General features: G+C 35.8%; 1 protein-coding gene across 1 annotated transcript in view; it reads right to left on the reverse strand.

Annotated features, from left to right (window-relative positions):
* The window catches only part of AQR (aquarius intron-binding spliceosomal factor), a 106,529-nt gene that overhangs the window by 55,826 nt on the left and 35,540 nt on the right, over window positions 1-15,163 (reverse strand). The window contains exons 12-17 of the mRNA XM_020994828.2: window positions 12,402-12,515; window positions 11,714-11,817; window positions 9,332-9,434; window positions 6,557-6,677; window positions 3,733-3,874; window positions 1,141-1,319 (exon numbers count right to left, since the gene is read on the reverse strand). Coding sequence (XP_020850487.1) covers window positions 1,141-1,319; window positions 3,733-3,874; window positions 6,557-6,677; window positions 9,332-9,434; window positions 11,714-11,817; window positions 12,402-12,515 — 763 coding nt within the window. The remainder of the gene's footprint in view (window positions 1-1,140; window positions 1,320-3,732; window positions 3,875-6,556; window positions 6,678-9,331; window positions 9,435-11,713; window positions 11,818-12,401; window positions 12,516-15,163) is intronic.

Here is a 15,163-nt window from a genome sequence, read left to right on the forward strand (position 1 = left end):
GTTGACTAGGTCAACTACCATGCTATTTATCCTCATCTAGGCCCTCATAGCTGCATGGCCATCTTTTATACATTTCTGATTATTTGCTGATCACACTTTGCAGAGAGGAATAATCTAAACCTTTTCTCTCAATCCCTTAACTTCAATTCTACCTCCCCTCTAATCCAGAAGATGACTATTTTACCAAGACCAATGAGAACTATATGATTTTCCTCATCTCTAATTCCTCTACAATACAAAATTTCTCCATGTGTCCAATCTCCCCCTTTTCTCTAGACTTAGGGAATCAAATGGTCTTGCTCCTGACCAGGGCTCATCCCTTTATTTGTGCCCTAGATGCCCTCTTTCAGGATGATGCCCAACACCCTCTTTCTCATCTTCAATCTCTCCTCAGCTGGCCCCTCTTCCTCCACTTAAAAAACAAAAATACTTTGCTTTTCTCAACTGCTTTAAGTTATTATCCTTTATCTCCTCTCCTCTTCCCTCCCAGATCTCTGGAATGAGTACTCTCCATTTGCTTCTACCTCTCTATTACCCACTAATGATTCAACCTAGTGTGATCTGGCTTCCATACTCACTGATCCAATGAAACTGCTCTCTGAGGTCACCAATATCCACTTAATTGTTAAAAGTCAATGGCTTTTTCTTGGTTCTTCCTATCCAACTTCCTTCACAATGATCTCTTCTATAGGCTTCTGTGACACTGCTCTCTTGGTCTTTCTCCTGCCTGATCAATTCTCTCCCTCTTTCCTCTAGTTTATCTTCCTCATTCCACAACATAACACCATACCACATTAATTCCTGGGCTATTTCCTAAAGGGGATGTTTATATTCATCTATACATATAGTGCAAAAACAATATACAGGTCAAAATAAACCCCAGATACAATTTGCAGGTCCAAAATAAACTATATGGTCTGATCCTGGGTGTTTTAGGATAACATTAAGCAGAGACAATTAAAACCCTGAAAACAAGTGTTCTCTACCTAGGAAAGAATAGGTATTTTCAACATTACATTTGATAAAAGTATTTCACCCTTCCTCTGATACACATAACACCCTCCTGAGTAAAAACAAAAAAGTTGCCTTACCACCTGAAACACAGAAGTCAACTTTTTAGTGTTTGAAAAACAAGGTTACCTTGCCATTCATCTTTGATTTGGTCTCTGACATTCAAATTGATGGTAACATCTGCACGCACTCGGGTTGGCCAATTTTCACCAATGTTGGGTTTGGCAACTTCAACTACAGTGAAAGCCACAATGGGCTGAGCCATACGAGCCCAACCACCAAACACCACACCTCCATATTCTGACTGCCTGAAAATCCAAAGATTGAAATGATTAATTATACCAGCAATAGTTATACAGAAGTTAACTTTTCCTGAATTACTACAGCAGTAAAACAAATAATTTATATGATCAGCTACCACTTAAGACCATAACAGTATGGTCTTACTCCTGAGTAGAAAACATTTCATAAAATTTTTCATTTCAAAAATTTTCAAAGTATCTAAGTATTCTTAGTATCTAAATTCTAAGTATCTTAGTATCAAAATTCTAAGTATCTTCCACTTTGCTATTTCTTCATTATAATAATAATAATAAGCTTCAAAAGGAAATGTTTAAGAAAAAGGAGACAAAACAATATGGGGAAAAAGACTCTTCTACGTAAAAAAGGGTATTCATAGAGTTAAATTATAAAGCTATGAAAGGAAATAAATCAACAAGACAACAGGTGCAAATTTCCCCTTTATTTAATGCCACATAAATTTCTATCTGAGATGTTGTTAGGGACTTACAAAACCTTTTACATGGGTACTAACAATACTCAGAACCAAAGAACTGTGTAACAAGGTAATAACTCTTTCCCATTGCTTCTATTCCTTACTGAAGATGGAAGTTATAACATGAAATTTGCAGAAGCTCTTCCTTCAATAGGAAAAGAGTGACCAACAATGACATGCTCAAGGACACAGAAAACCTGTGCACTTAGTGTAGGTTTCCAGTGTCATCAACAAACAGTGATGGTGATCCTTTAAAACTGCAAATCCATAACACCAAGGAGAGAAAAGCCAGGGGGAGGGGGGCATCCTGAGGGATGGAAAATTATCTCTGGGAGCTAATAACAACACTGGCGTCTGAGACAATTTCGTAAAGACTAGTTCATAGAGTGCTTAAATCCTGGTGGAACCAGGCCCATATTTCCACTCATAAAATGTGATGTTAAAAATAGAGATCTCTTATAATCCAGGCCACCCTCCTGGCTGAGCAGTCTCAAAACATGGTCTTTACAAGTGCCAGATTTAAATACATTTTCCTGAGTTTCTATCTCTAACACTCATGAACACGAAAGGAGACTGGCCCCTTTAAAATTTCATCACTTTTATAGCATCGTACTGGCCAACCAGAATCAATGGGTTAAAATTCTATCTTACAAATGTGAATGAATTCTCATCAAAAATGTTATTTTCTTTTCCCTTACAGTGGCTGTTTCAAAATAATATCTAAAACTCTCCTTGATTAACAGAACTCAAGACTGCTAGATTTGAGCAGAAAGTAAGTGAATCACTGACGAATTGTGATTTAAATTCAAGGTCTGACATATGCCCATGGTTAAACTCACATAAACTTGGGGCAGTTGCTCTACAGGGGCCCAATATCCCTCCACCCAGATTCATATAATGGGTAATAACTGCAGCAGGAAAACTGTGGGCAGGGAGCAACAGATCAGCCAGTGGGTATACAAATTTCCAACTGCCAGCCATATCCCTGCCTACTGACTCAACTGATTATTAAGTCAAAAATACTTAAATGCTATGCTTTATGGTCTCACCCAGAATAACTTTTCACACAATAATTAACGGAAAATATAGGGCTATATGTAATAAGAGAAAAAATCAGAATATGCTCATAAATAACATCTATACTGCTATCATTAGAAAATAATGGAAGACACCTGAATCAGTTTACAAGCTAACAAATTAAAGCTCCCTGTACAGAATGTTCTAGTACATACAAGGTATAAAAACAATGAAGCTATTTCTACATGAACTTGTGGACTCTGATATAGGATGATAGGAACGTCAGTCATATTTAGGGAACAGAACAGAAACTGTCTTATTTAGGGGATATAATGGTGACAAGTAAATAACTTTACAAAAGTGGAACCTTAATTTACAAATTCCTTGGGAACAAATCTTTCTTTTTATGAAGTCAGCAGCATTTAAATAAAAATGAAATCTTAATAAATACTACAAAGCTGAGAATTTTGTGTTAGCCATAGAAAAAAAGACTTCTGACTTTGCTAACCTGCTAAAGGCTTAGCTCCAAGAGCTGGCAACAGTAGAACATGTAAGCGTTCCTTCACCACTGGAGTCACCTGCTCTAGTTCCATCTCTTGACTAGTCTCCTCCTTTCAGTTCTTTCCACAGCCTTCATTACTCCTTTGCACTCCAACTTTAATGGAAGATGTGATCATAAAACGGTAAAACTTAATGCCTTTCCTTGGTCCTAAAACTTTCAGATATGTGTCTTACATTTTCATTTTATTGACATTTTATTTCATGAATTTTTGCAACATAATTCATCCCTCCCACCTCCATCTGATACCTGAGAACTAATTCCTATGCCTCCCATATCATTTTTAAATCTGGTTATGAAGTCAGTCATATAAGAAAGTATAGCAGTACAAGGTGTCTTCTTGGTTTAAAAGAGATGTCAATGTACTAACCAAGGCTTCATTCTGCTGACTCCATCCTCGATATCCTGTCTTATTTCATAAGTTGATTCTAACCGGAACAGATTGAAGTTTCTTAGCAGGTAGTCATGAAGAGTCAAAAACTGCAAATTTAGCTTGGGAAGAGCCAGACAACCTAAAAGGGAAGAAGACATAAGGCATGGATGTACCTTCTGTTTTACTTCTTATAAAAACATCAATGGTAACAGAGCAACATCATGTTCATTTTTATAAAAGATAAGGTAGATCTGACTTAGCTGCTAGGAATTACATACAGAGCAAAAAAAGAGTCTACATGTTAAAGGACAATTTACTGATTCTGTGAGTTACAGCCACCAGAAAATGGTAACTGGTTTTCCATGAAAATTAACTTGGGTGATTTTTTGGGACTGTACCTGTGATTTTATTGGTAGAGGGAACTCCCTCCTTCCAACACAGAGCCATCACTGTTCGTCACCTTAGGAGTTGTGTCTAGCCCTTAGAAGTTAAGGGAAGTATGGCCTGTATGTTTCAGGTTCTAAACCTAGGTCATCCTGATTCTGAGGCTGGTCCTTTATCCAGTATGCCTCACTGCCTCGCAGGAAAATGAGTATATTAGAAAAAAAAATCTATTTTCCAGGTGAGACTGACCTTTGAAGACGGTTATAATCACTGAGAAACAGTTCCTGAGCATCAAAAAAGATCTATGGCCAGTAGAAAATTAGATGAGTTGATTTACTGCAGTAGACTCATCATATAGCTCTACACTGACACAATTCCTTCCTTCTGAACAGTACTGTAACTTTAAAGTTCCCCATAAACTATTAACCCTCACCTGAGTTAGGGCAGAAAGTCTTTAGAACACTGAATGCTAAATGGATTCTAGTTCTCATCTAGCTAGCTGACTTGGAAAAGAAGCAGCATGAACACAAATTCTCCAGAAATAAGACATATTCCCAACTCTTAGATGCTCCCCAATTAATGTTACAACAGCCACTTCACACCTTTTCTGAAAGTAGCACAGATCTGTAAGAATACTATGAGTAATTCTAAGGCTCAAAACAAGCTGAAGCTTGCAATGGGAGCCAAGTATAATAAAATATTTAAAGTTTTCATTTAATTGACTTTTGTTAGCAACAAGAGGATGATGAAAGAAAAAGACTGTTCAAAATGGACAAGATGAAGAGTGTTGGTAGAAATGTATTTTCAACTATATCAGAGTTAAGGACAAAAACTAATGACTTTAACGAAAATAAACATTCCAGAACTTGCAAATCCAAATGAGGGGTTCCCTCTTCAAAGAAATCATCTTCAGAGCTACATACTTGTTCTGCTACCACTGTTTAAAACACTGTTTAAATGCCTCTTTTGGATATGCCTTCAGAGGCTACATCACACATGACTCAAATGCTACATAGAGAAAAAGAGGCCTTAGAAGTTATTTAGTACTGATGCTGAGTGAAGTGAGCAGAACCAGGAGAACACTGCACACAGTAATAACTACATTGTGCAATGACTAATTTTGATAGACTTAGATCTTCTCATCAATGCAAGGATCTAAGACATTTCCAAAAGTCTCAAGATGGAAAATGCTATCCCCACATCCAAAGAAAGAACTACGGAGTTTGAACGCAGATCGAAGTATATTATTTGCTCTTTTATTTTCTTGTTGTGTTTTGTTTCCTCTTTCTTGTGGTTCCATCCACTGGTTCTAATTCTTCCTTACAACATGACTAATGTGAAAATATGTCTAATAGGAATGTATATGTATAGCCTATATCAGATTGCATGCCCTCTTGAGGAGGGAGGCAGGGAAGGAGAGGGAGAAAAATTTAAAACTCAAAAGCCTGTGGAAATGATTGTTGATAAATCAAAATAAAATTAATCAATTAATTTTTAAAAAGAAGTTATTTAGTCCTTACCATTAACTTTACAGAAACAAGGCCCAGAAAAACAAAATGATTTGCATGATAATAATGATGATGATAATGACAGCTGATATTTATATAGCCCTTGTGCCAGACACAGTACTAAGCACTTTACAAATATTACCTTCTTTAATCCCCACAACCTTGGGAGGTAGGTGCTATTATTATTCCCATTTTACAGATAAGGAAACTAAGGTTACACAAATAAGTAGGAAAACAGAGATTTTAACCCAAGTTTTGTGACTCTTAAGTCCAGTGTTCTTTTAATTGTACCACATCCTCAGAAGTGGCAAATCTTCATTCTTTGATAGTGAACTTAATTTTTGAAATACCCTAAATGATATAAGCTAAGTCTGATGAATGAGATGGCTGATCAAACTGGCTAATATCAGCTTGGATTAAAAACAAGGCTTATCTATAAAACAGTGTATTCTCTTGCATGGCTTATAAATCAGAGTTCCACAAACTATCTTGGACAATGAAAAAATAAATAAAACAGATTAAGTCTTCTCAGGATCAGATGTCTAGAGCTAGACTCAGAAGCCATCCTATCTAACCATATCACTTTGTGGTTTAAGAAACTGAAACCCAAGTTGGTTAAGTGATGTGCCCAAGGCCACACAGGTGGGAAGCAACAGAGGGGGTACTTACAACCATATCCTCTGACTCCGGAGTCCACGCTAAGGTAATTATTATGAAGAATTAAATTCACTTCAATATATAAGTTTGAGTAGCATTGTTAAAAGGCAAGTTAAATTTAATTAATGTCCTAGTCTCACCGGATAAAGTACTTTCTAGGTATCAAAGATAAACTTGAGAAGCAGAATAATTTTCTTGACTAATAAAATATAACTATTTATTCCCAAGTTCCATTTTTAAACCAAATCCCTTCACTTTTTCTTTGCACATACCTTCCCCAGAATAATACTCAGTTGGGACAATATTTTCATCCCAAATTATTTTCTCAGTTGGATACAAAGGCATCTGGTTAAGCTGCTGAATTTGAGAAATTCGACGCTCATGACGGGATACCTATTTAAAAAAAGAGAAAGCGAATATATTTGTCAATAAAATCAATCCATTAGGAAGCAAAGAAGAAAGGCTTTCATGTCTGTAAGCCATTTTGGAACCATGGAATATACAATACTTTTTTTTTTCACTTTTCAAAATTCATATAATTCCCTTAATCAAAAAGTGAGGATGGATTTTGGAAGTAAATTTGTTTCATCAGTAAGTAGCTTTTCAGCATTTGAGATTAATTTTAAGATTATCAAGATTTTTTTCTTCTTAATGAGTAAGACACTCATTAAGCAGGGAAAAAATTAGCATTTAAAAATCCATACCAAAGACTAAAATAAGTTTTTCAAATCAAGGATCCTTTATTTGAAATCTAGTTATCTATTACTGAAATTATCTATATTGAAATCTATTAATCATTAAATGGCTTTACTAAAAATACTCTAGCCACAATAATTCTATTTTCTCTTATGGAATGGAATCTACTACTGACAGCAACAGTTGGTACAACCTGACTTAATATGGCAGACTTTAAAATATCAGAAAATAGCCGAAGGAATTTTTAGAAAGCAGTTATAGTCAAAAGAATGATTTGGAAACAGGAAGAGAATAAAGCAGGTTTGCTCCCCAAGATCATATTACCCCATCTGAGACAATATATCAATAGCAAAACATTTTCCATGTGTTTAATATACTTTACTTAACAAAAAAAATTATGCTAGGGATTTAAAAACCCCTCAGGGAACTCTACCCAGAGTAGCTTAAACACCTGCCACAAAAGCTTAAACATTTGTCACTGAGATCTTAGACAGTTCTTTGGGACTAACTTAAAAATTAGCTTTGTCTTCTTAAAAAACTCAACATACTAGTTTTCCCTTGAAAAAAGAATTGTTAAGAACTACATTAAACTTGCTACCTTGGAACTGAATTTTTCCATAAAATCTTAGGCTGGAAAGAACTTTAGTCATCATCTGGTCCAATCTCTTACTCCATGAAGGACTGACTCTAATCTACATTCCTGATAGAGAGTCATCTAGCCTCTGACTGAATACTCCAAATTATAAAGAATTTACTACCTCACAAAGCACCCAATTTCACTTCTGGACAGCTCTAAATGTTGAGATGCTTATGCTTTTACTGACCTGATATTTTCTTTGTCCTTGAGTATAAATTCATTGGTCCTAGTTCTACCCCTCTGGAACTAAACAAAAAGTCTAATCCCTCTTCCATACAACAAAAAGTCTTTCAAATATTTTAAGACAGCTATCAAGTCACTCCCCTTCTCTTTCTCCTTCCTTCTCCCATCATTCTCTTCTACAGATTAAATAACTCCAGTTCCTTCGAATATTCCTCATGACAAGGTTTTGAGAAACCTCAATACCCTAATCACCTCCCCCTGGACTCTTTGAATATGGTATCCAGAACCACACTGATTCTGTTCAACATACATATATGACAGAGTCTACCTCCACTGAAGTTCTCTGCCCCAATGCCTCCTTAGGGGATGGAGGTGAGCCTGGGCTATTAATGTGCCAACAAAGATCTAAGTTCTTCCCGGTCCTATGTCCTACTAAGATGGAAAAGCTTAGAATATGGGATTGTAGACAGACTATGTCTGTCTATTTAAATATGGAAAGAGTCACTGCCAAAAAATTTGGCACCTGGCAAGAGACTGTTCTGGCCAAAGTATCTATGAACAACTTTTCCTATGGTAGACTACTATTGGTAGCCCCCTTACCAATGAAGTCACAAACCTTTTGAAATAGCGAAGAATTCAGTTTAAAAATTTATTAAATTTTTAGACAGTCATTTCACAATGTGGACTCATTCTAGACTTATAATGACAAAAGACTTATAAAGACCTCATTTGTTGTGGTCACATAAAGAATGGTAATACCACTAACAGAAACAGGAAAGTTAGGAAGAAAGACTGAATTTAAGGAAAGGTTCAATTTATATAGACTGAGCTTGAAGTTAGTGGAAATATCTTGATGAAGATACCCAGCAAGCAGGAGAGAGCAAAAAACCAGGATGTTGTGACTTCTTTTAAGCCATAAACAATTTTTTTAAAAGCATAGGGCTAGAGTACTGTAACATGTCACTAAAAACTTCCTTCAGGGTTAACAATAATCCATTATTCAAAACACTTCAGGTACAGCTATAAACTCACTCAGCTGTGTCATTAACCTGCCTATCCTTAACCTCCATCTTGTCCACAAGAACATCAATTAAGACTTTGTCAAATATATTGATGAAATCCACACACTATTTCTACAGCATTAACCTAACCCACAAGTCTATTAACTCTATGAAAAAAAAAAAGGAAGTTTAATTAGGCATAATTTATACTTAGTAAAAATGAGGCACACTGGTAATAATCACTTCATTTTTAAATGTTCATAAGCTCTGTTTGCACATTCCATGTAGAAGTTTAAAGAGGTGATAGGGTAGATAACGAATGAATGAAAAACTTATTTATTGAGCAGTTCCTAAGGGAAAAGCACTGTACCAAATTATCAATGCTGGACTTTCAAAAAGGTTATAAATTACCGGCCTAATATTTAGCTGATCTAATTACTGCTGATAATTTCATTAACTCAACATCTGCAAGAGGGAATAAAAGATAAAGGAAAAAAGAAACTGAGACATTTTTTAAAAATGTAATCTACCAGCAGTTCCAGAAGAAATTCCTTGTCAAAGGTTGTATCTTCTTTTTCAGGCAAGGCTGGCAATAAGCAGAGATATGATGCCACCTGGTGGAGCGTGCTTGAACTGCAACACAGTAAAAATTACATTAGCATAAAAACTGATGAAAATTATGTATTGCGCTTAAAATGTGAAGAATGCATATTGCCCAGATCATGACATGTTGCTAAATGGGTAGCCCCTTCACTTAACCCATTAATTAGACAGTCACTGAACGCAGACAATGGTCTGTTAGCAGAACTGAATTCGAGTAAAGGAAAGTTTGGATTGAAAAATACAAAAAGCTTTCAATGATATCACATGGCTCCTTGCTGCAAGACCCTAATACCTCCCTGGTGATGTTACAGGCCTGTAAATCATGGAATGGCATGTTTTCTGTAGAATGAAAATTGCAGGTAGCCCAAAGGAGTATGGGCAAGTTGAATAGTAAGTATAAACAAGTTGTGGCATATTGCTGGGAAGTGTTAAGGGTGGGCTTTGCCTCAAAGACCATTCTACACGGAAGCCTGGATCATGGTAACAAGATCCCTTTTAAGGGATTCAGGTCTAAATCATGAACAAAGATAGCAATATCTAGATATGAAGCTGATGATAAAGGGCATCTATCTGCTCAGCAAGGTAGACGGGGACTATGAGGGTACATAACAATAACTATGTAAAGAAAGCAAAGAACAACAGAGGCAGGTCATACAAGACCAATGACCAAGTGACATCTGAGTAGAAATAAGGTACAATGATATCAAGTTCTACCAGTAGGGGGAGTTTTCAACAGGAAAGGAGGAGAAATCAGGCTATAAGAGAATTATGGGCTAATTCCCCAGAGCATTTTGCAAGAGCTACTCTGGAGTTAATAAAGTTGTAAATATCTGTGGCATCTCAATGTTACTTTATGAACTTGGATCTCTATGGGACATGGTACAGAGGCCATAACAAAAATGTATCCTAGAGCCAACAAACATAAACAAGGTCTCATGTGTTAGACGTAGCATAAAAGACACCACCAAGTCACAGATGTGCAGAAAAGGTGATGGGTTGGTCATGTAGTGAGAACAAGGGAGAGTAAAGGAAAAGCCTGAGTATTTGAAGGGTAAATCCTCCATGGTATGTTTGTGGATATGCATGAATAAGTCACAAAGAATAGAAAGGCACAGATGATGAATGGGCTGTCATCTGCAGAGGAGATAAAATTATAGTAGTCTTAATCCTGAAGAGGACATACAGAAGTACAAAAGACATTTTGAGAGAAAAGCACTATTTAGAAACTGAGCAACACTCACCAATACCTATTTCCTTATATCTTGAGGCAGGCAAGGAAGGTAGTAGAAGGAAGGAACATTGGCTCTAATACAGTCAGGATGCCTGAGTCCGAATCTCTCCTTTACTACTCACTACTTCTGTCATCTCGTGCAAGACCCTTAGCCTGCCTTGAACTCAGTTTCCTCATCAGTAAATCTATTATCCTAAGCCCACTCTCCCTGGGGAGGGTTGTGAGGAGCAAATACAAATGTATTTGCAAACTGAACAGCATCAGATATGTTTAAAAAGTAACTTTAGTGAATACTGGTGCTTTTCCTGTCAATAAATATTGAATTTGAAAAAGAAAGATATTCTTATTAATGTTTACTTCTAAATAATCACGTATTCAGTAAGCAAATGTCTTACTACCTTAAATACCTATGTCTAACTCACATATGAATATTAAAAACACAAAATTCCTGCTCCCTTCATTTTAAATGGCCAATGACCAAAAATAAATTTTCTCCATTTTAATAACTAAAAGCAGGAATATTTTTACAAGTAGTTAATAACTGCCTGAGGATATTATATCATCATCTGTCCCAAGTATTTAAAATTCAGCATATTATATCTCTATCAACCTCAGTGAATATCGTGAATATCTGTTGCATGCCTAGAGTGTGCACAGCACTGTTTTCACAGAAACACAAATGACAGAAGGTCCAGCTTACTGTCCATGACCCCTATGCTGCAGACAGCACAAGGCCTGGAAATTTCTGCCTTACATTTATAAGGCAGAAAAAAGGATAATAAAAAAATCTCCACAAAACAGGAAAAATGTATGGTCTAACCTAAATGAAATTAAAATACAAGAGTGCTCAATTTTGGGACAAGAGAAGTAACTAACAGCAAAAGAAAAAGACCGATTCCAAATAAAAAACCAAGAACTTATTAAAGTGATGAAGTATAATCATAAAAATGGCTTTGCACATCCTAGGAGCTTAAATGTTTGCAAAATCAATGAAAACAAGAAACAAAGAACAATAAAATAAAAGTTCATAAACCATAATAACTATATTACATAATACTATTTTCTTTCTTTGACTTACCTAAGAGGTCCAAAAAATTTTAATAAAGATTCACGAGTATCCACTGCTGCCACATTTGAAAGGGCAAACTCATACAATTCAGGGAAATGTGCAAAAGCAGCTCTCTAGAAAAACACCAACAGAAATCCCAATAATTTTCATATATTGATAACATATTTTTCTCAAAAGTTTACCATTTTCACAATTGTTAAGTAAAAAGAAATGCATAGTAAGAAAATTAAACCACAGACAGGACCAATATCCTTAAATAACCACAGTCCAATCCAGTTGTTTATGAATGATAAGATGATGTGTCATATATAAATTTTCTTATTACAAATATAATATACAAATTTTATCTTTTAAAAAATTGTTTCCTAAGATTCACAAAGAAGAGGGAGTAGTGAAGCTTCCTGTGAAAGAACATTGCTACTTTTTTCTTTAAACATCAAAATTAGAAATATCAAAGGTTCAAGCAGCCCTTAAAGTATTAGCAAGGTAATTTTTTCCCATTAATATCGCAAGCAAGAAACCTACTCAAATTGGCATGGTATGGGGTATGACATGGTATGTGGCATGGCGTGGCATGGCATGAGGTGGGGGGGGTGAGGCGTGGCGTAGCATGGTGTGGTGTGGTATGACCCAAGATTACCTATCTGTGGCATATGCACATTGAGCTAAATGTGTTGAAATAATATCTTAAAATTACCTGTAAAGAAGTAATTCTATCATAGTGAATTGTTGTCATCTCATTTTCTGTCAAGGCATTCCCAGTTTGGTCATTAATTTCAAAGCCAGTGTAGAATTTAAGCACATCTAAAAGCTGAAATGATACATTTGAATTAATGAACTGCGTGATCAGAACATATGGCAAAAGCAAAAACCAACATTGTGCCTTCTGTGAACAGCATTCCCCAACACAAAGTCCACATATAGCCTCAGGGAGTACCTATATTTTGAAGAAGAAATCTACTAAAATCAAAACCCGAAAATAAACCTAAAACATGTTCCAGATTGAAAAGTAGCTTGTGACCAGTTTTACAAACAAGTAAATTAAAGCATTGTCAATGGTTCATTTAATCTGCATGTTCAATTCTCCATATAAGAATTCTAACTAGAATAAAATTAAGACATTAAAATTCTTGAAACCAAACAGTTCTAAATTTCAATGAAATAAAGTTTATAAAAATATAACACTAAAGGTGTTTACTCTGACCAGAACTGAGTCCATTTACTCTGACCAGAACTACAAAAAAGACTTGCTGACTTATGGTTATGAGATGTCCAAATAAAATGTCTCTCCCATTTGGCTCCTACTTGGTGAAGCTCAAAGTGCTACATTATCAGTGGCCTAGCAGGGGATGGACATTATCTTAGATTCAATGTGGTTCATTCCTCACCTCAGGCCATTGACTATACACAGTGAAGCCTGACTAACTGCTGTGGATCAATGGGACATTCCTCTCCAGTTTCACCGATGGAGACAACACAAGAGTTGTACTAGGGAATGATGGATGACACACAGTAGGTCCAAGATGGAGCTGTTATTTAACTGTATAGTATGAAGGTCATAAGTCTGTAGCAGATTAACATATGGCAATTTAAACTAGGGAAAAATGTCTTTTCAAAATCAGAAAAGTTGAGAATGAATTAGATTTATGTTTCCAGAAGATTCACATTATTGCACATTTGTTCCCATATCAATACCATAAGATGGGAAGGATTTATGTTGATATAACCTTCTATTCTTGTATTAAAAAACCACAGGAACATCAGGTGGTAAATTTTAACACTTTTCCTTCTGTCCTGGGGATGTATATCAATGTTCCCAGGTAACTTCATCACCAAAACAGTGGGAACAGAAGGCTATGGCAGAGATCATTTGAAATTATTATTTGCTGTCTTCTGCTATTCTCCTGTTGCACTGTAATTAAATGAGGGATGGGAACAAAGATCCAAAATTAGAATGCAAATTAACAGGAAAACCCCACACAATTTGCAGATATTCATTCTAGAGGGGAAGAGAGGTGGCATATTGGATGGTGCTAGGCTTGGAGTTAGGAAGACTTGAGCTCAAATCTGACCTCACAGACATTTGACAGCATCACCCTAGGTAGGTCATTTAATCTCTGGTTTGCCTCAGTTTCCTCACCTGTAAAAGAATAATAACAGCACCTACTTCTCAGGGTTTTTGTGAGAAGCAAATAAGATAATCATTATAAAGCACTTAGCACAGTATCTGGCACTTAGTAAGCACAATGTAAACGTTAGCTACTGTTATTACTGTTGTAAGAGCCAATTTGCAAGGAGGGAATCGATTCCGTATGGCAAAGGAGATTTTTAATTTAAAATAAAACTCAGAAGTATATCAATAAGACAAATATTTCAATACTTCAATGGATCTATGATCTCACTGATTTGTGCCCTCCCTCCAATGGTGCAGTACATTTTATCACTTTGTCTAACTGTTATCTATGTCCTCCCATAATCCTCTGCTAGGGGACTACTTTGTATGCTGGTATCTTTCCTGTTAAGTCTCTTTATATTACAAGGGTAACAAGGCAGCATGCTAGCTACTCATCTTTATTCCTTGCTCTCAGTACACGACTAGCCTATCCCCTGTTTCTGGACATATGACTTCTGTATGAAATTTTATAATTTGCTTTTCGTATATATATATAGATATAGATATATATAGATAGATAGATATAGATATCTATCTATATCTATATCTATCTATCTATATATATCTATATATATCTATATATAGATATATATAGATAGATAGATAGATAGATATATCTATCTCTGCATTGCTCTTTGGATGACCCATAATTCTGATTTGATTCAACAAGCATTTATAAGCACCTTCTACGTGTCGCACAGTGCTAGAAGCTAGGGGTACAAAGACAAAAACAAAACAATCCTAGTCTTCAAAGAGATGAGTAAAGCATTCATCCCATTGGAGAGATGATTCAGGAAAAGCCTCTGGTAGGAGGTGACACTTGAAATAAGCCCTAAAGGGAGCTAGGGATTCCACAAGGCAAAGGTAAGTGGATAGAGAATTCTAGGTAGAAGACACAGCCTTCTGTAAAGGAACAGAACATTACCATTATCAAATCTTTGAAGGGACTTTTTTAATAATTTTAATAAACAATAAGCATAATGAGATTTTGTATTCTCTGCACCACTGAGTCAAATGTGATGTGAAAAATATGATCTGCTAGAGAGTATATTTTGAGAAAGCCTATCTCTTCCATTCTCATATTTTTCACTGAAGATGCCCTTGAAACATGTGCTGAACATTCTCATAAAAACTCCTTGCAGATAACAAAGGAGACATATAGACAGGCAATTACTGATGTCTTTTTTTTTTTAACTTTTTTTTGTTTACTACCTTTTTTGGCAATAATTTGTTTTCCCCAAGTATTCAGATTTTTCTCATCTTTTAGGCATCTTGATACACAATCC

The sequence above is a fragment of the Phascolarctos cinereus genome, unplaced genomic scaffold, assembly GCF_003287225.1.
Source record: "Phascolarctos cinereus isolate Bilbo 61053 unplaced genomic scaffold, phaCin_HiC Scaffold_3;HRSCAF=262, whole genome shotgun sequence".
In the NCBI taxonomy this organism is placed as follows: Eukaryota; Metazoa; Chordata; class Mammalia; order Diprotodontia; family Phascolarctidae; genus Phascolarctos; species Phascolarctos cinereus.